General features: G+C 30.9%; 1 protein-coding gene across 1 annotated transcript; it reads left to right on the top strand.

Moving 5' to 3' along the window:
• The first annotated feature begins 11006 nt into the window (after positions 1-11006).
• LOC107860883 (serine carboxypeptidase-like 34) lies at positions 11007-23555 on the top strand. The gene is given in 11 exon segments (XM_016706349.2): positions 11007-11341; positions 11344-11361; positions 21222-21329; positions 21427-21522; positions 21608-21700; positions 21793-21881; positions 21961-22239; positions 22316-22452; positions 22715-22807; positions 22922-23030; positions 23224-23555. Coding segments are annotated over 11 exon segments (1410 nt in total). The 5' UTR covers positions 11007-11103; the 3' UTR covers positions 23374-23555.
• The last annotated feature ends 1712 nt before the right edge of the window (positions 23556-25267 follow it).

Raw genomic sequence — 25267 nt, 5'->3', positions numbered from 1 at the left:
GACGGTTTTATCTATTTTGAGTCTTTTAATAAAGAATAAAAAAATTCAAACAACATTTTTAAGTACCAAACATTAAAATCAATGTAATATTCTATTTTAATACATAATAATGGTTAAATATATTTATAATTGTTACGGCCTTATTGGTATTGACTATTGATACACGAAAACACACCAAAAAAGAATAGCATTATCAATGAGCATTATAATTTAAAATAACTGCTTATAACAAATTAACAATAACATAAAAGATTACAAAGTTAAAGATAGCAACGTGAAAGTCACGATAGAAGAGAATTAAAAATTATCTATCAAAAGACTAACAACACGATATGGCTCATACGTAATTCCCAAGAAATAATAGGAGCAAGATAAAAGTAACTCGAAAAGTATACTAAAGTTTAAAAATAAATGTTAGAAGTTTACAATAATAAGATGTGAATACCTATAATCAAAGGAGTACTAATTTAATTTGAAAGGTACAAAAGTGAATCAATAGCTTACATTCATCTTCTCCTCTCAAACTATTTCCTGCATCTTGATTTACTATAACCTCTAAAACAAATACGTACTTTCTCCACAATCAAAAGATATTAAATAAGAGGCACAAATTTCGACCTCTAAAAAACGAACTACCTTGTATTTGGGCTTAACAATATAGTATAACTATTTGTAATAAACTAACAATAACAAAAAACATAATAGTAAAAGTAGAAGAGAACAATTTGAATTGTGATGGAAAAAAACTGAAAGTCATCTGTCAAAAAATCAATGACACCATAATTTTGCCACAATACCTATCACAAAAATAGAAAATAAGTAATGAAACACATAAGTAAAATTATTTTTCTTTTCAAAACAATGAAACAAACTACACATAATATACTATATGAGGATATCAAGAAAATCAAAATCAAATCAAAACCTAACAAGTAGTAGATAACCAAAATTATTTTACTTTAGCAGAATTCGTACACTGTCATGATAAGTGAAAATATGCACACTTTATGCATTATATATAATCATATTTTAAGTTTTAAAATTCGTACTATTTTACAATAAATATAATTAATAATGATAAATTTGAGGAAATAAAAATGAAATTTGAGGAAATAAAAATGGACCCTACTCAAAAGGGTAAATAATTTTTTCAAAACTAAAAGCTAAATACAAATTAATATAAGTGTTGTAACTTTTCTTTAAACCAAAAGAGTCAAATCCAATGTTAATCTATCACCTCTCTCAAGGAAAAAAGGAAAGATAACAACAGAACATAGGTCACAATAAAACAATAATATTAAGAATCGAATCTCAATATAAAAAGTCATAAAGCATGACTAAATATTCATCTACCACAGAAAATAACAACAGAATAGAAACTACAAAAAAAATACAATAATCGAGATATCATAACAATATTAAACCTCACCTACACACAAATTTCTTAAAGCTCGATCGAACTTTCATCTATCACCTATATTGAGCAGAAAAAATAACATATATCAATTAAACAATACGATAATCAAGATATCTGAATAATACAATTAAATTTAATATTTACACTGAAATTTCTTAAAGTCCGACCTAACATTTATCACCTGTATTAAGCAAAAAATAAAAAATAACAGATAGTAACAGAATTTAATTATTTTAGAGCCCATAATACACTCAACCTAAATAAAGAATAAATACGATAAAAAATTTAATTATTTTCACCAATAAATATCGTATACATTAAATCGAACCACTATAAACACAAATATACAAAATCAAAGAAAGTCTTTTGACAATGACAAAAATAATTTGGGATTAATCACCAAGAAAACAATACACCTATGATGAACCAATAATTGGTAGAAAGAATTTCAAAAACAAAAAAGAATAATTCGGCTGGATGTATTTTGGTGGACGAAGTGTTGTCTGGACGTGTACTTATAATGAATATGTATGATTCAAAAAGCTAAACCTAGATCAATTACAAAATAAAAACTATCTCTTGCCATATATTTTAGAACTCCTAATTTAGAAAAAAAAAAAAAAAGTTTTACCATATATTTTAGGAGACAATATTATAAAGAAATTAATCAATAACTAAAAAAAAGTGAAAAGACTATTTTCTCTATTGTTCAGTGTTTTAATGAAGGACAAAAAGTTCAAATCACATTTCTAAGGGTCTTCACGCTTTTAATATATTATAGATTATATTTATATATATATATATATAGTACTCATAAATGCCTCTCTAAATGAAAATCATAATCTAAAATTAATATAGATATCTAGATTACAAAAGTATAAAAATAAATTAAAACAAATGACTTTCTATACAGCATAATGAGTTACTATACTGGTTTTCTAGATGAAAAAACTTGAAGCTAAACGTCGTGCAAGGGAAAAAAAATCCCTAACAAAGTGGCAGGAAATGATGGGTATTAAACTTAGTTTTCATCTTTGTCTAATTGTCTCACGTAATGATTTTTTATTAGACCCTCACTGTTTTTTTATTTAAAATATTTTTTTTTTGTTTAGTATTCCTTTTTTGGGTTAAATTGTTACCCGTCATATAAATGGTTTTTCTTCTGTAAAATATTAGACAAATGTAAGCAAATAATAAAAATCTGATTAAATCTAATTTTTTCAAAAGAATTCCTTATAGATCGATCGAATATTCATCTACCATCTGTATTAAATAGGAAAATAGAAACAAAATAGAAACTATACCAAAATAATATAACAATCGAGATATTAAAATTATACGATTATACCTGATCTTTAAACAAAGATTTCTCGAAGCCCTATCGAACATTTAGTTACCACTTGTATTAAGCAAAAAAATTGCAGATAACAATAGAATGAAAGTACGACAAACCAAAACCTAACCTTTACACAAAAGTTTCTTAAGGACCGATTGAACATTCATCAAAATCTGTAAAAATAGTAGATAGAAATAAAATAGAAATTACAATAAAATAATATGACAATCAAAATATTAGAACAATACAATTATTAATCCCGATCTTTACAAAAAATGCTCAAAGCCCAAAGAACATTTATTTACGATAATCGAAATTATAGAAATAATACAAAAAGAATTCAAAGCCCAACCGAATCTTCATTGGTTTTAAATTCAACAAACCTAAAACTAATTCTAAACCAAAATATAGAGAAGAGAAGATGTAAATCTTAATAATTTATATAAGAACAAAGAAAAACGGAAATTACCCTAAACCTAATTAAAGAAAATTCAATAATATATATGTACTAGTTTTTATATTCTCAGAAAAAAAATATCAGTAATTCCAATTTATTTATTTCCATCAGCAAACAAGTAATTTAATTTTTATCAATTCAAAATTTTAATATTACCTTTGCCTCATCCAATAAAAGAGGTAATTAATTAATTTCTCCTCGATTTGGATCAAGTTGCCGACATGTTTTCAATTAATTAGAGTTGGATCATTTAATTGAATTGAGAAATATGAGAATTGTTTTAAAAGGAATCCGACACTAAAAAGGTTTTATAATTATGCTATGTAATTTTTGTTGGGTTCAAACTATATGAAAGAAGTGTGAATGGAAAAATGGAGAATAAAATGGTGGAGTGGGAATGATACACTAAAATGGAAAGTGTACTCCCAAATTAGAAAGTTTACTCTTTCTCTCATATTGGTGGAAAAAGAGAACTTTAAAGTGTTTATAATCAAGAATACTTACTCCAAATGGCAAGTGAGGCAAGAAATAAGAGATGCCTCGCGCCGTCGTCGCTCGCTCGCTCGGCTCGGCTTCGGATTTGGATTTGGATTTGAAAAATGAGATCCATCTTTTTGGACAAATTTTATTTGAATTTCGAAGAATGCCAAGAAAAAATACAGTAAAAAAAATTCTGCAGTTTCGGACCTCCATTTATATATATATGCAGTAACAGTTGCACTGTTTCAAGTGAACTGATGCATTTTTTTCAAACTAGTGCTTTAGAAATGATACAATGTTCTGAACTGAGGCTACAGAAGGTTTCAATGGTTCGAAATGATGCTTCAGAAGGATGTAATCCTTCAATGAAGTGACACGTTGATTCATGAAATGAGATGACTGTTCAGGAAAAGATGCAATCTTTGATGAACAGACATGAACTTACAGCAAAGGTGTAACCTTTGGAGTAAACCATTGCCTCTTTTTAGAAGAGACATGTTGTGGCTATATAAACCTAGTTTCTTCCACAGGTTTAGTACCAAATTTTCAGATTAAAAAAACTCTCTTCTTGTCTCAAAAATATTCTGTGTGATCACTCAAAACGTTCTGTGAGTTTGAAGATATGCCAACCGTTTGAGGTACCGCTACTGTTGGTCTGTTAGCCATTTTATCCTGGGAGGAAAAATTCCACAACCTCGGGTACAGTGAGGGGGATTATTTCCTTAAGGAAAATCCATGAATTCGGATGACTTGGCTATTTTCTGTTTCATCTTAATTTTTGCAAAATAAAATACACCTCTTGGAAAGGTCATTTTGATCTTGTGTTGAGGGTATTTGATATACTTAATTGTTTTCTTGTTTATACTTGAACTCAAGTTGAATTTGGTGTTGTAATATACAGATTCTGTATACCCTAAGTACAAACAAAATAATAATCGTAATGAAATAAATACTATTACAGAATCTGTATTGCTTGTTTTTGGAGATTAAAGTTTTAACTTTCTACTCCGCCTGAACTTAACTAGTGATTTGAAGTCATTAAAACTTCGTCACAAGTTAAAGATCATTCGGTTGACAATTGGAAGTCATAAAAACTTCATTGTTAACTAGAAACAAAAGGAAAAAAATTAATGTTGCTTAATTTTTATTAGTATTTTGAAAATACTAAGTATTTTTTATCTTATGGTGACAGAAAAATGGCAACTGAAAGTCAATGATGGATGCGACAACATCTGTGGGGGCAACTAATATTGTGATATCAAGTCGTACAAATGCTCCGCCAACAATGGCACCGGCGAAGAGGCCCGAAAAATTTCGGGCATTGACTTCAAGCGGTGGCAGCAAAAGATGTTCTTTTACCTCACCATTTTATGTCTGCAACGGTTCACTAGCGAAGACGCTCCTCAGGTACCCGAGGGAACCTAGGACAAAGACCGCTTCATTATTGTAGAAGTTTGGAAACATTCGGACTTCCTTTGCAGGAATTATATTCTGAGTGGTCTCTAAGACGACCTCTACAATGTTTATAGTGGAACCAAGACATCAAAGGAACTGTGGGGGGCACCTGAACAAAAATATAAGACGGAGGATATGGAAATTAAGAAATTCCTTGTTGCACGATTCCTGGACTTCAAAATGATAGATAGAAAATCTGTTGTCTCTCAAGTACTGGAGTTGCAAGTCATCATACATGATCTCCTAGCAGAAGGTATATCTTTGAAAAATACCTTAGTTGAACAAATTAAAAATGTTCTTAATACTCACATAAACTGTTTTGTAGGTTTAATTGTGAATGGTGCTTTCCAAGTAGCAGCGATAGTTGAGAAGCTACCAACTTTGTGGAAAGACTTCAAAAACTACTTAAAGCATAAACGCAAGGAGATGACTGTTGAAGATCTTATTGTCTGACTTCTGGTGCCATCCACCATGTATGTTCCAACAAAGAGTTATTTTCGTCATTTGCTCCGGCTCAAGCAGAAGAAATGATATACATGACTAACTCCGCTACTGCTAAGGTGGAGGAAACAGGAAAAATTTGCTTAAAGATGACTTCCAGCAAGGTCTTGACACTGAACAATATGTTATATGTTCCGGAGTTACGTAGGAACTTAATTTTTGTTTCACTCCTAGATAAGAACAGATTCAAATGTGTAACCGTTTCTGAAAAAATTATAATTAGCAAAGGAGAAATGTATGTAGGAAAAGGCTATATGACCGAAGACCTTTATAAAATGAATGTAATGACTGTTGAAATAAATAAAAGTTTGAATTCTTATCATTTGCTTGAGTCTTATGATTTATGGCATAAATTTTTAGGCCATGTTAATTATAAAACGTTACGAAAACTAATTAACTTAGAAGTTTTGTCAAACTTTGAGTGCAATAAATCAAAATGTCAAACGCGTATGGAATCGAAGTATGCAAAGCATCCTTATAAGTCCGTTGAAAGGAATTCCAATTCCTTAGACTTAATACATACTGACATTTGTGATATGAAGTCAACACCATCACGTGGTGGGAAAAAGTATTTCATAACTTTTATTGACGATTGCACTAGATATTGTTATGTCTACTTGCTAAATAGTAAGGATGAAGTAATAGATGTTTTAGACAATATAAAACTGAAGTTGAAAATCAGTTAGACAAAAAGATCAAAATGATAAAAAGTGATAGGGGCGGAGAATATGAATCTCTCTTTGCGCAAATATGTGTAGAGAATGGAATAATCCATCAAACTACGGCCCCATATTTACATTAATCTAATGAAATTGCGGAAAGGAAAAATCAAAATTTGAAGGAAATAATGAATGCCTTACTTATAAGTTCTGGTTTACCACAAAATTTATGGAGGGAGGCTATCCTTACGGCCAATCGTATACTCAACAGAGTTACCCATAGTAAGACACAATCAATTTCTTACGAAAAATGAAAAGGAAGGAAATCCAACTTGAAATATTTCAAAGTGTGGGGGTGTGTAGCGAAGGTTCAAGTTTCTATACCTAAAAGGGTTAAGATAAGACCTAAAATAATGGACTATGTGTTCATAGGATATGCTAAAAGTAGTAAAGCATGTCGATTTTTGGTTCATAAATCCGAACATCCAAATATTAATGAAAATACTGTAATTAAATCAGACAATGTTGAATTCTTTAAAAACATTTACCTGTATAAAATTAGACATAAATAGTCTAGTGGAGGATCTAAACGACCTCGAGATGAACTAAGTGAGAATGTACATAATGAAGAAAATCCAAGATGTAGTACACGTCAAAGAATTTCAACTTCATTTGGATCGGATTTTATAACATTTCTCTTAGAAAATGAGCCTCAAACATTTAAAGAAGCGATGTCATCGTCAGACTTATCCATTTGGAAAGAGGCAGTCAATAGTGAGATAGATTCAATCTTAAGAAAACATACATGAGAATTGGTTGACCTTCCTCCTAGAAATAAACTGTTAGGTTCTAAATGGATCTTTAAAAGAAAAATAAAGGCGGATGTTACTATTGATAAATACAAGGCAAGACTTGTAGTAAAAGGCTTCAAACAGAAGGAAGGTATTGATTACTTTGATACATACTCGTCAGTAACAAGGATAACCTTGATTTGAATGTTAATTGCCTTGGCGGCGGTATATGATCTTCAAATCCATCAAATGGATGTGAAGACCGCATTCCTAAATGGAGATTTGGAGGAAGAAATATACATGGAACAACCTGAGGGTTTTGTGGTTCCAGGAAAAGAAAATAAGGTGTGTAAACTTGTTAAGTCACTTTATGGACTAAAACAAGCACCTAATCTATGGCATACAAAGTTTGACCAAACCATGTTGGAAAACGAATTCAAGATAAATGAATGTGACAAATGTGTATTTATTAAAGACACACCAAATCATCAAGTCATTGTTTGTTTATATGTGGATGATATGTTGATCATCAGCGAAGATATTTGTGACATAAATGTAACCAAACAAATGCTCGAGAGCAAGTTTGATATGAAAGACCTTAGAGTTGCAGATGTGATCTTAGGTATAAGAATCCATCGAACTCTACAAGGGTTAGCATTGTCACAATCTCATTATATCAAAAAAGTACTTGACAAGTTCAAGGATATAGAATTCGGTATTGCCAAGACTCCATTGGATGTGAACTTTGCACTTCGAAAGAATGAAGGTGAAAGTGACTCACAATTAGAGTACGCAAGAGTATTGGGATGTTTAATGTATATAATGAACTATACACGACCAAACATAGCATGTGCAATTAGTAAATTGAGTCGGTACACGAGTAATCCCAATAAAACTCATTGGATGATAATGAAAAGAGTTTTGGGGCATCTTAAATACACTCAAAACTATGCTTTGCATTATAATAAATATCTTGCGGTACTTGAAGGATATAGTGATACAAATTGGATCACCGGAATTGAACGAAGTAAAATCCACAAGTGGATATGTATTTACTATCGGTGGAGGAGCATTTTCTTAGAAATCATCCAAACAGATTTGTATCGCTCGCTCTATAATGGAATCTGAATTTGTCGCATTAGATAAAGCTGGTGAAGAAGCAGAATGGCTCCGAAATTTCTTGGAAGATATTCTGTATTGGACCAAGCCAGTGGCACCAGTATGTTTACACTGTGATAGCCAAACGGCACTAGGTAGGGCAGGGAACATAATGTACAACGGTAAATCTCGTCACATACAACAGAGTCATAATACCGTTAGGGAACTTCTCTCTAGTGGAATTATCACTATTGACTATGTAAAGTCAAAGGATAATGTATCGGATCCACTTACAAAAGGCCTATCTAGAGAAGGAGTGGAAAGAACATTCAAGGAAATGGGTTTAAGGCCTAGGATGAGTCAGTATGACGGTAACTCTACCTATCAAACTAGCGATCCCAAGAGCTAGGTTCAAGGAGATCAAACAAAGTTGTGTCTGGCAAGTTCAACATTGTCAATTACCCAACCCATTCTCACGATATAGACAATATATAGTAAACTAGGATAAGACTTAAGGTGAAAAGTTTTTTAATGATTATCTAAATTTGACAGATTTGACCAAATAGTTTAATCTACAGGATTGAACGTTTAGAAATCACCTATGCGAGGGCGAAGTGGAAGCCACTTCAAAGGGAATGTTAGTAAAGGCCTATTCTCTAAGCTCTCATGAAACTGGAATGTGTTCATGGCTGAAAAGAATAAAACCATGAGAACCATAAACGTTAAAAGGCTGGTTGTGTGATATGTATTGTCTAGGTGTACATTAAAGCTCGACGGTTCAAAAATATCAAATCTACAGATTGACCGAATGCATCCGATGCATGTTCACTACGGAAAGTTTAAAGGGAAACCCACTTGTCTAGATGCAATCAATTTTTACTTGATGATCATATACTTGTCCGTAAAAATTTTATGAAAAATAGTCATTCCCTATTCATGTGGAGGATTGTTGGGTTCATAGTATATGAAAGAATTGTGAATAGAAAAATGGAGAATACAATGATGGAGGGGAAGGAGACACTAAAATGGAAAGTGTACTCCCAAATTAGAAAGCTTACTCTTTCTCCCACATTGATGGAAGAAGAGAACTTGAAAGTGTTTATAATCAAGAACACTTACTCCAAATGGCAAGTGAGGCAAGAAATAAGAGATGCCTCGCGCCGTCGTTGCCGCTCGCTCGCTCGCTCGGCTCGGCTTCGAATTAGGATTAGGATTAGGATTTGGATTTGGAAAATGATCGATCGATGAGATCTATCTTTTTGGACAAACTTTATTTGAATTCCGAAGAATGCCTAGAAAAAATGCTGTAAAAATTTTTCTGCAGTTTCGAACCTCCATTTATATATACATGCAGTAACAGTTGCACTGTTTCAAGTGAACTGATGTATTATTTTCAAACTAGTGCTTCAGAAATGATACATTGTTCTGAACTGAGGCTACGGAAGGTTGCAATGGTTCGCAATGATGCTTCAGAAGGATGTAATCCTTCAATGAAGTGACACACTGATTCATGAAATGAGATGATTGTTCAGAAAAAGATGCAATCTTTGATGAACAGACATGAACTTACAGCAAAGGTGTAACCTTTGGAGTGAACCATTGCCTCTTTTCAGAAGAGGCATGTTGTGGCTATATAAACCTGGTTTCTTCCACAGGTTTAGTACGAAATTTTCAGATTAAAAAAACTCTCTTCTTGTCTCAAAAAATTTCTGTGTGATCACTCAAAACGTTCTGTGAGTTTGAATATATTCCAACCGTTTGAGGTACCGCTACTGTTGGTCTGTTAGCCATTTTATCCTGGGAGGAAAAATTCCAAAACTTCGGGTATAATGAGGGGGATTATTTCCTTAAGGAAAATCCGTGAATTCGGATGACTTGACTATTTTCTGTTTTATCTTAATTTCTGCAAAATAAATACACCTCTTGGAAAGGTCATTTTGATCTTGTGTTGTGGGTATTTGATATACTTCATTGCGTTCTTATTTATACTTGAACTCAAGTTGAAGTTGGTGTTGTAATATATAGATTCTGTGTACCCAAAGTACAAACGAAATAACAGTTTCAATAGGAAAATAATTTATATAAGGTAAATTGTAATGATTTTAAGTTCATAAATATTAGTATTTCCTACGTAGTTCAATAAGGAAATTTAATAATCAAAACTTTAATTGATTTCAAAATGCTAAATAATAGAAAAATTATAAAAAGACGATTAGGAAAATCGTAAAAAGACGATTTTGTCTAGTGTGAAATTTTTTAATAAGGGCAAAAAGTTCAAGTCACTTTTCTGAAGGTCTTCATACTTTTAATATATTATAGATTATAGATATAGATTATAGATAGATTATAGATTATAGATTATAGATATAGATTATAATATATAAGATTTTATAGTAGATAAAATATTTAAAAAATGATGTCGCAAATGATGTGGATCCGATGTGTCAGTCATGTCAATCAAGTGAGGAATATGCATGCGTCAAGGGGTTAAAATATTTGTTTTGATCGAGTTCGGGTGTTTAGATGAAATTTAAAGGAGTATAGGGGCCGAGATATCAAACTGAAACAAGTAAACGATTTTCCAAATCATTCCGCCTATCATAAAATTTAATTTACATATACAGTTGGCAATTTAAAGACTTTTTATAATGTAAGTTAATTAAAAGCTAATTATAGGTAATCTTCAAGAATTTATACCTGCAAAGTGAGTGTTTACAACAGCTAAATCTACATTAATCGTATTAAGATTTTTTTGCATATTTAACTCTTATGTGTGTATATAATCCAAATTCATACATTATATGAAATCAAATAATAACAGAGTGTGACAGATCAGTTCTTATCTGTCTCACTGCTATATAAACCACACAGTACAGTTGTTAATTATAAGAAGGGAGAGCACATAAAAAATGTTTCGATATTTTATTCTTCTTGTTGTGAGTTTTGGAGTATTATTAGGAACAAGAGGTGATATTGTTACCAAAGAAGTTTTGGCTGAACAAGAAGCAGATCGAGTCATTGGGTTACCCGGTCAGCCACCGGTGAGTTTCAAGCAGTACGCTGGATATATTACTGTCAATGAGACCCATGGAAGAGCACTCTTCTACTGGTTATTTGAGGCCACTACCACTCCTCATAACAAACCACTTCTTTATGGCTCAATGGAGGTCAGTACCAAATTACATACAAATTCATTTTAATATCTATGAAGAACATTGATCTGTCGTAAAAATACATCAACACCATATCCAATATAATTGTTAGAGTGTATCCACACCTTACCTCTAGCTTGTTAGGTAGTAAAGTTGTTTCCAGACACTCGGTCTGAGTTATTTAATTTATATACGTTGTATCATACAACAACTCTGTAAAACTTTTACATTATAGGCTAGCATTTGTTACAGTAAGTGTTATTGTACGCCATTGATGTGAAATCACTTCAGAGAGTTTACTATAATTCTATTCTAAAAAGTTCAGACAGACCGTCTCCTATTAACTTGAGTGAAATGAACTAATCACTCAAGTTAATTGGGTGTTTTCATGATTATCCAGATGGAACAAATTATTTATCCGTCTGTATGTATTTGCAAAATTCACCTCACCGTTATGTACGGTTGAATTATACAACATATGAGTTATATATCTTTATATATATATATATATATATATACACACACATACTTGTTGCGTGATGATTTTTATAATCTCCGGGGCGCACCGCACTTTATTAGACTATTACTCCTAATTTGCAAATATAAAAAAATATCAATACACAAAAATTTATTTTTAGTAACTTTCTATGTAGTTCTCTTCTTTGTCTTGTTAATTGTATCAGATGTTTGAGGGCTTTGCTATAATATTAGAAGCCAAATCAATCTTGTAAGTTGTAAGAACTGGAACTGCATAGCATTTTGTCTCAATTAGTTGGCTTAAACCGGACAATAGGACATATTTTCATCATTTCAGAATACGATGTTGTAATTATGTTGGTTTTATATCTATATTCAACTCATTATCACATCTACATTCTTATTCCCAGCAATTATTACTTTTAACTATTTCCTGTGATTTTTACTTGTTCACTTTTCTATTTTGTGATCTCTAATAATATTTGTCTTATTTATAAAAATAATGGATAATTTAACTATTTCTGCCCATGTTACCTTAGCATTAAATACGATATATTATTAAATGCATTTCTCAAAACATTAAATTTACTATATTCAAAGGGTAATATGGTAGAATTATTCTTATCATTTACTGCTTCTTAATTTCTGTGCTAATAGGAAAGTGGATAAGTAAATGGAAGTAATAACCATTTAAAATTTTGTGGACAAAATGAATTGATTGATTCCCTTAATTACAATGAAAAAAAATGATTTCCTTAATTACTCCAATGGAATTTTGTGGATAACTATGTTGAATCTTCTAGGCACGCTACTTTATAAGGATAGCTGTTTTTTTTTTCTTTTTTTGTTAAGTATTTGAGTTTAATAGTTTTTAGGCTCTCACGGATCACTCTGTCCCGTTCAAATAACGTCTATATATCAATAAGTATAATTTTATTTAAAGTAGTGTTCTTTAGGTGATGTACATATAATTTTCTTTTTATTGCAAAATACCTTATTTGGAATAAGAGTCATCAATTGGTTGATCATCTAAACTTTTAATTTGATTACTCATCTAATAATCTCCTTCTCACTTCTCCTTTAAAAATAATTGGAGGGGGAGGGGGGTTGCATCTTTAAATTATGATATACTATTCTTAGAAAATAAGATAAGCAATAAGTATTATTTGGACAGCAAAGAAATACTCATCTAATAATCTCCTTCCTCACTTCTCCTTTAAAAATAATAATCTCTTTTCTCACTTTTTCTTTAAAAATAGGTGGGGGGGGGGGGGGGGGTTGCATCTTTAAATATGATATGCTATTCTTAGAAAATGAGACAAGCAGTAGGCATTATTCCAACAGCAAAGAAGGACAATGTTGGAACATTTACCCTCTACTACTCGCTGTGGATGAATTTTGTTCTAATTTTTTTTTATTTGTTTTACTTTTTGGGCCAAGGATTGTAGTTTGAAACGACGCTAAAACAAAGTCAAAGGGGAAAAAAATGTTTGGTCCTGACGGCAAATGATTGTTATCATTCACTTGCTTTTTATCCCTTTGAATTGAAGCAAAAAGTATTACGTACTAATTTTAACTACTACTACGTAATTTTTGAAAATAACTGTTTTGTTTTTTTTCAGTTTCCTCTTTGTTTTTTTGCTTCATTATAAAAGTAATTGGGGGCATATTGGGGATAGTAGAAGTTGTTGACTGATTGAACTTTTACCTTATTGATGTACAAGAAGGATTTGATTTTCACATAATAATAAGTTTAAAATAAAAGGAAAGGGGGTGTGTATTTTTTCTCTCATTTTCATTTACTAGAATGATGTCAGCAATATAAGTTAGCCCGCTCGAAATAGAACTCGAAATCAAAATAAGTCAAAATATAAATAAAGTGATCTAATAGTCCATCTATTTAATAAGTTATCAAAATACACTAAACGTAATAACTTATTACGTTTTATACCTTTTTTTAACGATTTGGTAACGAAAGTGTACAAGAATAAAGTTTTAGTAAAACGTAATAAATTATTACATTTTACAAAACTTTTTTTGATAAAACGTAATAATTTATTAAGTTTTACAAAATTTTTTGTAAAACGTTATAATTTATTACATTTTACACGAAAATTTAAAAAAAAAACTCAGTGTACTATTACATCACCCATTTATGTCAAATCATGTAAAACATAATAAATTATTATGTTTTATAAAAAGTTATGTAAACCATAATAAATTATTACGTTTTACAAATTTTTTTAGATGAAAATTTAAAAAAAGAAATTAGTGTATTATCTTATCCCATCACTGATTAGGTTTTTATGCCTCCCAATGTTATAAATCTTTTTGGCCACAAAAATTTGACTTAAATTTGGTCACAATAGGAAAAAGTCATGTTCACACTTAAACTAGTTAACTTTTAGATATTTTTGCCCTTTTTATCCTATATTTAAAATTCTATCTATACATTATTTATTTTCAATTCCCAATACATTGAAACTATCTACTACATGGGAATGAATTTTTTTATGATTCTTACAATCATTTAAAAAAAGGACACTTTTACATAAATAATTAAGACGAATGATGAAAATAGAATAAAGAAATAATTACGACCTTTTTTTTCAAGGAAGACTAATTTTTTCATAATTATAAAGTAAAAATTCATAAGTTAGAGTGACCAACTTATGACTTTACTAATTTTGAATGCTTATAAAATCTAGTACTAAGCTTATAAGCATTTTGTTGAAAATGTTTATAACATGCGTATATAATTAAAAACATATTTTCGAGCTAGTTTGATCCGCTTATAATAAATTTGATCGGACACTTTCTTTATAAATGTTTTTCGTTTACTAACTAGTGAAGGTGGGTGATGATTTAATTTTATTGTAATACTGCTAGATTAATGACCCCTTAGGGGTCGTTTGATTGGGAAATAAGTTATGCTTGATTAGTTATCCTGGTATTATTTTTTAGTGATTGTTTGGTTTGTGGTACTAAAAATGATAGGCATTGCATCCTTTCTAAGTATAGATAGTTTGTTTATAAAAATACTCTTCGTCTTATTTAGCTTAATATTTCATGTTAAATTACTTATTTTGTCCTAAATTTTATAAAATATTGATAATCTAATTTTTTTTTTTAAAGATTCATAAACAAAAAATGTGAAAAAGAATTACTCTCATCTTACATTATTTAGTATCATTAATATTTGAAAAGTTGAATTGTATTTTTTTAAAAAATTAAATTTTCAAACATGTTTAACTATATACAACAACAACAACAACAACAAATCCAGTGTATTCCCACACAATAGGGTCTGGGAAGGGTAAAATATACGCAGTTCATACCACTACCTCCGGAGAGGTAGCAAGGTTGTTTCTGATAGACCCCCTACTCAGGACGAAGAATAATAAACAAATTCATAATACAACCTGAAATGAAATAAGTTGGCACAATATAGAAGAGGTACCCACATAGTAATACCCTATACTAACAAACCAAAGGCACCTTCTACTAGCTACTGACTACGGCCTACCCGCGGGCACTAACCTTCTACCCTTATCCGTGTCCTCCAAACCTTCCTATCTAGGGCTATGTCCTCAGTAAGCTGTAACTGCTCTATGTCACGTCTAATCACCTCCCTCCACTATTTCTTCGGCCTGCCCCTACCTCACCTGAAACCATCCAAAGCTAGTCTCTCGTACGTACGAATTGGGGCATCCGTTCCCCTCCGCCTCACATGCCCAAACCATCACAACTGAATTTTTCGCATCTTGTCCTCTACCGAAGTCACTCCAACTTTCTCCCGAATAGTCTCATTCCTAACCCTATCACTCCTAGTAAGCCCACACATCCAACGCAACATCCGCATTTTCGCCACCTTCAATTTTTGGATATGGGCGTTCTTCACTAGCCAACACTCTACTCCATACAGCATGGCCGGATAGACTGCCACTTTGTAAATTTTTTCTTTATGTTTGAGCGGCACTTTCTTATCACACAACACTCCCGAGGCGAGCCTCAACTTCATCCAACCTGCCCCAATCCGGTGGGATATATCCTCATCAATCTCACCATTTTCTTGAATCACGGACCCGAGATACTTAAAACTATCCCTCCTACACACAACCTAGGAATCCAACCTAACTACCATCTTGTCCTTCTGCCTCAAGTCATTAAACTTGCATTCCATATACTCTGTCTTGCTTCTACTCAACGTGAACCCTTTAGACTCAAGGGTTTATCTCCGAACTGCCAATTTATCATTCACACCTCCCCGCGTCTCATCAATCAATACTACATCATCCGCAAAAAGCATGCACCAAGGAACCTCTCCTTGAATACGCAGCGTTAAAACATCTATCACCAAAGCAAACAGAAAAGGGCTAAGAGTTGAACCCTGATGCAACCCTGTCAAGACAAAAAAATGCTCTGAATCTCCTCCCGCCGTCCTCACCTGAGTCTTAACTCCTTCATACATGTCCTTAATCGATCCGATGTACGTTATCGGGACCCCACTCATTTCTAAGCATCTCCAAAGAACCTCCCTAGGGACTTTGTCGTAGACTTTCTCTATGTCGATAAATTCCATGTGAAGATCCCTCTTCCTTTTCCTATACTGCTCTACTAGTCTCCACACCAGGTGAATTACCTTCGTCATCGAGCGACCGGGCATGAAGCCAAACTGGTTCTCCAAAATTGACACTATCTTCCTCAATCTCCGCTTGACCTCTCTCTCTCAAATCTTCATAGTGTGACTCAACAACTTAATACCCTTATAATTGTTGCAACTTTGTACGTCACCCTTGTTCTTATATAAAATAATTATGGTGATCCACCTCTATGCCTCAGACATTTTTGCAGTCTTGAAAATGTCATTAAACAATTCGGTCAACCACCTTAAGCCCGCCTCACCAGCAAACTTCCATAAATCCACAGGAATCTCATTTGGTTCCGTCGCCCTACCCCTTCTCATCCTGCGAATAGCCTCGCTGACCTCCTCCACCTTAAAACGCCTACAATACCTGAAATCGCGATACCTCTCTGAGTGCTCCATCTCCCCTAACACAATGTCTCTACCCCCCTCATCATTCAAGAGTCTATGAAAATATGAATGTCATCTTCTCTTAATATGAGCGTCCTCCACCAGCACGCTACCATCCTCCCCCTTAATGTACTTCACTTAATCGAGGTCACGACCCTTTCTCTTCCTCGCCTTAGCAAGCCTATATAACCCCTTTTCCCCACCTCTCTCCTCCAACCCCGTATATAAGCTCTCAAAAGTTGTCGTCTTAGCAGCCGTAACTGCTAACTTAGACTCTTTCCTAGCTAACTTATATTCCTCCCTATTTGTCCGCTTATCCTCTTCATCCCTACTCTCAACCAACTTAGCATACGCCCCTTTCTTAGTCTCCACTTTCTTCTTTACTTCTTCATTCCACCACCAATCCCCCTGACATTGACCAGCCCGACCCCTCGAGACCCCTAACACCTCTCTAGCCGTCTCCTTGATACACCTAGCTGCCCTATCCCACATACCATCCACGTCCCCCTTACAATCCCACACCCCCATTTAATAATTAAGCATGTACTAAGTCTTTACTACTATAAAATTAAAAATTATTTTATTAGTACATCCCTAATTAAATTTAAATCCTGTTTTAAAATAAATAATAATTACATTTATTGAACAAAGGTACAACAAAAAGATTTTAATCAAATTATTCTCTAAAGATAAGAAAAATAATTAAAAAATATATAAAAAAAAACTCAAATGAAATAAATAAAAAAGAATGACGAAACTATAATTTAAAATGTAAATTGAAAGATACACCCTCTAACAATATTAAATTAAAAATAAATTTAACTCACATCTTATTCAAAAATTAAATTCAAAATTAAAGTAAAACATAAACAAAGTAGTGTGGCATACACTGCAAAATCACATGAGTCATAAAGATACTCTTCTTCTCATCTCTCTAACAATATTAGGTGTGATTTGATTTTAAATAGAATCAAATAAAAAAATCAATGTTTGATTTGATTTGATTTTAGATTTTAAAAATTGATAATATTTAACTTAATTTTTATTTTACTAAAAATAACCACAATTTAGAGAACAATGAATTCTTCTCCAAATCATCTCCTTCTTTATTTAATTTAAGAAAGAAATCAACTGAGTTTGAGCTTTCAGTCTATGAACGAATAAATTATATATATAAATTAGTTGAATATATGATATTATTTTTTCATAAATAAATATAAATATTTTATATCGTATAATCATTAATTTAATTTTAGTCTATTTATTTTCGCATGTACCACTATATTTTTAAATTTCATTTCTTGAAAAATATGAAAAAAAAAAATACAGCACTCTAAATCTAATTGTCTATATGTGGTGTAGTGTATAGTTTATTTTAAATTTACTCAATAGATTGCTCTTTTGATTTTTGAAAGGTTGACTATTTCATTTATAACTTTATATTATTTTGTGGATGTTAGACATGTGAAATAGAGTAATCTCTACAATTATGCAACATAAACATGCTAAAATTTCAAAAGAATATTGAAAAATAATATAAAAAATTTAACTATACTTATCTAGTAATAGTAGATATCAATTTATTAATTTATAATGTTCATATGAAATATTGTTTCATATCTTTATTATTTTTTAATTATCAATTCATCATAGCTAGTTATAAACCAAAAAACTGAATCAAATTGATAGTTTTATATTATTTTAAAAATTTAAAATCAACTAAATAACTTTAATTTTAATTTTAATCAACAATTAATCCACATGGAACCATGAGCACCCACTAATTTAAGAAAAAAAATTATTGATTGACATTCTTTTATATCTTGAATGGCATATTACAATTGTGTTATTAAGAAATTAAAATGATAAATAATATTGTATGACAATGTATATTTATAATTTCATTGGAATTTAAGAAATTAAAGAATTATTTTTTTGGGTCAATTATTTTTGGGTTGATCAAGAAACAAAATTGAAAAGTGAAATAATAATAAGCAATCAAGAAACATAATTAAAAACAAATATTATGACTAAGACATAATTAAAAATTTAAACATAGAAATATAACTGACATATTCAACTTTTATTTATCAACTTCACGTCTCAAATAATTAAGATTACTTTGATTAATTTATTTTAAATTTTATTCAAAGATATTATTTTAATTTGAAATGAAAAGTTTTTGAATTGGATAATACAATTTTCAATTTAAAATTTTTATTCTCCCTTTAGTTGATTAATATAGAGGAATATGAAATTTAGATTTAAATATATGTAGATGTGTGTGTATATTGTCGTAATTTAAAGAAAAGATACAATATACATTGAAAGACAAAAAAAAATTTATTGGGTAAAATATTAAGTTTCTAAGTGATAAATATATTTAAGTTGAACTGACAAAAGTTGAATTTGAAGTGAAATATAAATTTACTTATACATTAAATTAAAAGGGGAGTAATTGTATAAAATATATTTATTAATTTTTTTAATTATAAGTAAATGTTAATATTTTAATTTAATTGACTATATAATTTACTATACATATAAAATACTTAGAGTATGTATAAATTTTTTATATTTATTAATTGTTCTTGTATAAATCAATTTAGTTGTTCCGTAAGTTTAGGGAATAGGAAAAAGTTAGTGCATTTATTAATATAATTTGGAGGAGATTTATTTAATAAAATATGATAAAATCTAAAACAAAGTTATGTAAGTCTTTTCACAATTATGGTCAAATTTGAGCCAAAAAATTGTGGCCATTTTGCACTTCCCATATCTTAAACAGAAACTAGAACCAACGTTCGCAGTTAACAATTAATATTCTTGGAAGAAAGAAAATTATTAGCAATTAAAATTACAACGAATGCACGAATAACCATTTATAGGGCCATTATAATTAAAAATGCTTACTGTAATACATGTTGATATGCTAATGTCATCTTTTCCAAGGTTAAGTGTAAAATTGATTATTAGAGGTTACGTGTAAAATATTCAAGATATTGTTCTTGAAGTTTCTCCATTATAGGAAATTAAGAAAACATAATTGAAAAGAAAGATAAGAGATTTAAAAGGATAATTACGGAGAACTCATCTGAACTTTATTTTCAACTAAGATACTAGATGTAATAGCCATGCGATTTCGTCAAGCATGGAGATAACAATGGCCGATGCACCAGCATTACTAATCATCTACATGTTCCTTTGTTGGGTTAAAAAACTAATCAGGTAATGTGAAAAGATAGTACACTGATTTAAAAAAAAAAAAGAATTGGTGTAAAACGTAATAATTTATTGAAATAATGCATCAAAATTTCCCTAAATTTGAATGTTTGGTTTAAATTTGATAAGTTTTGTTTCGTAATTCATCATTATGGATTTTAGGGTGGGGGTGCGGGCTGTCAGGGACGGGGGTGGAAGAAGAAAGGGGGTGGTGGGGCTTGAAGAAGAAAGAATAGGGGTGGGGTGGGCAGAAGGGAGGGGGGGGGGGAGATTTTTTTTTTCTTTTAATATTGTATTATAAATAAATTAGTGGGGTCACTTTTTTTAAAGTAAATTTTGATGTGGCGCTAATGTAGCACTGACGAGGCGCAAGTGTAATACACTCTCCGCAGTGAGAATGGTGTTATTTTTTTAAGGTGGTAAATAATTACTTCAAAAAGATTTTGGGGGATAAATAATTATCCGTAAAGTTTAAGTGTTAAAGTAAGTTATCGAGACAAGTTCAGGGGAATTTTGATGTATTATCTCTAATTTATTAGTACATTTTACATGATTTGATATAAAAGGGTGATATGATAGTAAACTGATTTTTTTTTTTTAATATAATTCATATAAAATGTAATAATTTTATTACGTTTCACAAAAAGTTTTGTAAAACGTAATAAATTATTAGGTTTTTCAAAAAAGTTTTGTAAAACCTAATAATTTATTACGTTTTACTAAAACTTTTTTTACTGTACACTTCCGTTAAACGTAATAATTTATTATCTTTAGTTTATTTTAGTAACTTAATAAATACTTTAGGTCACTTCATTTATATTTTGGTTTATTTTGATTCCGAGTTCCTCGAAATACTTCACCCTCTTAGACGTTGGCATTATCGGAGTACTATATTTATATATAATCAATATATAGTTAGTGCACACTAATTATACAGGTTTATAATGCATTACATGCTCGCTAAAATTATACTACAAAGATTATTTTATTGAGTTGTTCTGGGACCTTGAGCCCAATTATTATTTGTGAACTTTCGAAGGGCCATTTTCTACAACTGGCCCAGAGCCCAAGTATATAAGCATCATAATGGATGTTATATGATTCTTCAATTGACTGAAGTAGTATATTATGAACATTTCAGGTCCAGGATGCTCATCAATTGGCTACGGTGAAGCAGAGGAGTTAGGGCCTTTCTTAACACAGAAAAATAAGCCAGAGCTTAAGTTTAACAATTTCACTTGGAATAAAGGTAAGAGAAGTTGTCCTATGACTTAGATACACTTTTAACAAACCCCTAATGTCAAACCTCTTCCAAATACTAATAAATTTGTATATTTAATCCTCAGCCGCAAACTTATTGTTCTTGGAATCCCCTGTTGGTGTTGGATTTTCATACACAAACATCTCCACTGATATCAAAGAGCTTGGAGACTCTAACACAGGTAAAATAATGGTTATATCTTTCTACTCCAAGAATCGTTCACTATCAATTTGTCATTTTTACTCATCTTTTCTTTTATTTTTCAGCGCAAGATTCATATAGATTTTTGGTCAATTGGTTTCGAAGATTTCCACAGTTCAAGTCCCATAAATTTTACATTGCTGGTGAAAGTTATGCAGGTAAATATCACGGGGATAACATGTGAATTATAACTTTTATTTTGGTAAATAATATGGTGGTTAGCTAATACATACTCGTTTTCTTTTTTAAGGACACTATGTTCCCCAGCTAGCAGAACAAATATTTGATAATAATAAAAAGGTGAAAAAAGAGGACCACATAAACATCAAAGGATTCATGGTATGCTCATGTTTACCAACTCAATCGATCATGACCGTAATTCTATTTGTCTTATTGATGTCGATTGATTTCATTGCAGATAGGAAATGCATTGATGGATGATGAAACAGATCAAAAAGGAATGATTGACTATGCATGGGATCACGCAGTGATATCAGATCATTTGTACTATTCCATTAAGAGAGTTTGCAATTTTAGCTTGAAAAATCCAGGCCATGATTGTAATGACCTTCTTAATCAGTACTTTGCTGTCTACAAAATCTTAGACATGTACAGTCTTTACGCTCCCAAATGCGTTAACAACAACTTTAGCACCACCGCCAGCACCAGACCCCTTCCAAAGTCCTTCTCCAGAATTGTGAGTAGTACTAGTTCTTCTTCATTTTCTGTAAGATTTTTTGGTCTAATAATTCTAAATTGAAACATGCATGTAGGAAGGATGGCACAAAGGACCAACAGGGTACGATCCTTGTCTCTCTGATTACACAGAAATTTATATGAATAGACCAGATGTTCAAGCTGCACTACATGCAAATATCACAAAAATTCCTTATCCTTGGACTCATTGCAGGTCAACAAACTGCCCTTAGTTTATCTTCTTTTTATAATTAAAAAAAAATCACTTGTCATTTTTATATGTAATGAATTTTATTTCTATACACTAAAAAGATAAAAAGAACTTTTATACTATCAAGGTAACTAATTAAGAGATAATTACAGAACTGTTTATAATAATTAAACTATATATACAAATAGTGTAGAATTAAATCTCATATAAAGTCGGTGTGTATTTGTTATATCCTTATATGACTGATAGCCTTGTTATTCTGCAGTAATAATATCACATTTTGGAGTGATGCACCATCTTCCATGCTTCCTACCATCAAGAAACTAATTGATGGCGGTCTGCGCGTTTGGGTCTATAGGTAAGTGATAATAAATAAATATAAATTATTAATGAAAGATTTCAGTTGAAGGGGAAAAAAAGTAAAAAATCAATATCTAAAATTTTTAAATTCTCTATTTATTTTGAATATCAGTGGAGATACTGACGGTAGAATTCCAGTCACTTCTACAAGATTAACTTTGAGAAAACTTGGATTGAAGATCACTGAAGATTGGACTCCTTGGTACACTAACAATAAACAGGTATGCATATTACTATATTTTACTTGAAATTACATTGTAACTAACATTTGAGAACTAATTTAAATGAGGAAAACTTAATGGGTTGGTGGTCGGTGGTCGGTGGATGGACAGGTATGCATATTACAATATTTTACTTGAAATTACCTTGTAACTTAACATTTGAGAATTAATTTAAACGAGATAAACTTAATAGGTTGGTGGATGGACAGTTGCCTATGATGGACTATTCTTTGTAACAATAAGAGGAGCTGGTCATCAAGTTCCAACATTCAAGCCAAAGCAAGCTCTGCAGCTAGTTAGACATTTCTTATCCAATAAGAAGCTGCCATCTGTCCCATTTTAGCATTTTCTTACACCCCTATCCCTATCTTTTCTTTTTAGTGTTATCCGATTTAGTTTATTGTCTTTATATAATTTTTTAATCTCATTATATCAATTTCCCAGAAAGGGTTCAATCGAGATTCAAAACATTCCAATGTAAGAAAGTAATGCAACAGAATAAGAAAAGTCTGATTTTAGTTGAAAGGTTTCTCCATCTAGATTATTTAACTCTAGCAAACTCCTATTAGTGGTCAAGTTACACAGTCAAGCACAATCGCCATAGTCAAATTATACATAATCAATCTCACTTTAAACTATGGGTAACTTACCTTGAATATTTAAGTGTTATAACATTTTATCCCAATAATTTGTTAAATTACATCATATTCTGGATTTTTAAATTTGTGATGCATCTGTTATACTGTGATACATATAGGTTGTGATACATTCAAAACAGAGTTGTTATTTATTTAAGGAAGTAGCGGATTCTCTTTTATTCTGTGGAATAAATCACGCACAATCAGTTACACATTGAATTAATGTGATTCACAAAATCAGAAATACCCCCAATCAACTTTCATATTTCAAGCAAACAATCGAGTCAAATTGAGTTTCTTCCTTCTTCCGTCTCCAACTTTTAAATTTCAAAAAAAAACAAAATTTCTTCCTTCTTCCATATCCAATTTTTTGATTATTTTAAATGGAGATAATATCTGTGTTTTTGTGATTTTTCAGAGTTTAAGTTTCAGTAACAAGAGACAGACAAGTACTTAATTTGGGGACCATCTATATTATGCATAGTTTTCCATTCCTGAACAGAGTACATATTTTCTTATCGTTACAGAATGAGACAACATCGATAAAAAAGCTATCATCGTAAAGTTTTACCTTTATCCATTTTTTATAACAAGGGGGATCACAAATTAGACAATAGGATTCTTCCATGAAGAAGAGGGAGACAGTGCAAAAGTAATCATCTTTGGGATGAGTATCAAAATATTCATGAGTTGAAGGGGTAACAACACACTTGTACAACTTTGTTTGCAAGTCATTAACGTAGCTGAAGTTAGGGACGTTGACTTTGGTGTGGCATTTGACATGCGACAAAAAGCATGAGCCATCTATAAAATCAATTTGTTAACATCAATTTGTTTCTTGTAGATGATTGATGACAATGATTTATTTTCCATCTCCTGAGCCCTGATGATGACATTGATGCATAGTACTACAAAATAGTGCCTCAGAGGTAGAGGAATTGCCTTTTGAAGAGCTGGGAGATGAGGATTACTATGTGATACATCTAAAATATATGTGATACATTTGGTTGTATTTCTATGATTTTTTTTTTCAAAATTAGATATTCAATATATATGATACATTTAGCATACTTGACATATATGTTGCAGTTTGAAATTTCTGATTCATATCTAAAGAGTGTGAGTTAGTGTAAAAGTTGTGAGAGATACATTTAGAATATGTATGATACATTTAATAACATTATAAAAGAGATTCATATTTATGATATATTTAAAAAAATTTTATTTTTAGTTATGTTTTGATGTGTAACTCTCCTAAATGTAGTTGGCTATTCAAGGCTTCATCTATGTTTTGTTCTGACACTTTCAAAGTAATTGTTTGCAGTTAATACATATTAAACTTTTATGAAAGTTATATGATTCATATTAAACATTTATGAAAGTTATGTGATTCATATTAATATTGTCTGCATTAGTTTTAAGAGGTTATTTGTTATATTAGTGATATATTTTAATAGTTGAAATAAATGTGATATATATATATATATATGCTACATTTTAAACTCCTTAATTAATTATTTAAAAAAAAAAATTATATTTGTGATTCATATAATTGTGAATGTTATATGATACTTTTTAAACGTTTATGAAAGTTATGTC

Source organism: Capsicum annuum, chromosome 2 (genome assembly GCF_002878395.1).
Source record: "Capsicum annuum cultivar UCD-10X-F1 chromosome 2, UCD10Xv1.1, whole genome shotgun sequence".
Lineage (NCBI taxonomy): Eukaryota > Viridiplantae > Streptophyta > Magnoliopsida > Solanales > Solanaceae > Capsicum > Capsicum annuum.
This window is presented reverse-complemented; position numbering and strand designations above follow the sequence as displayed.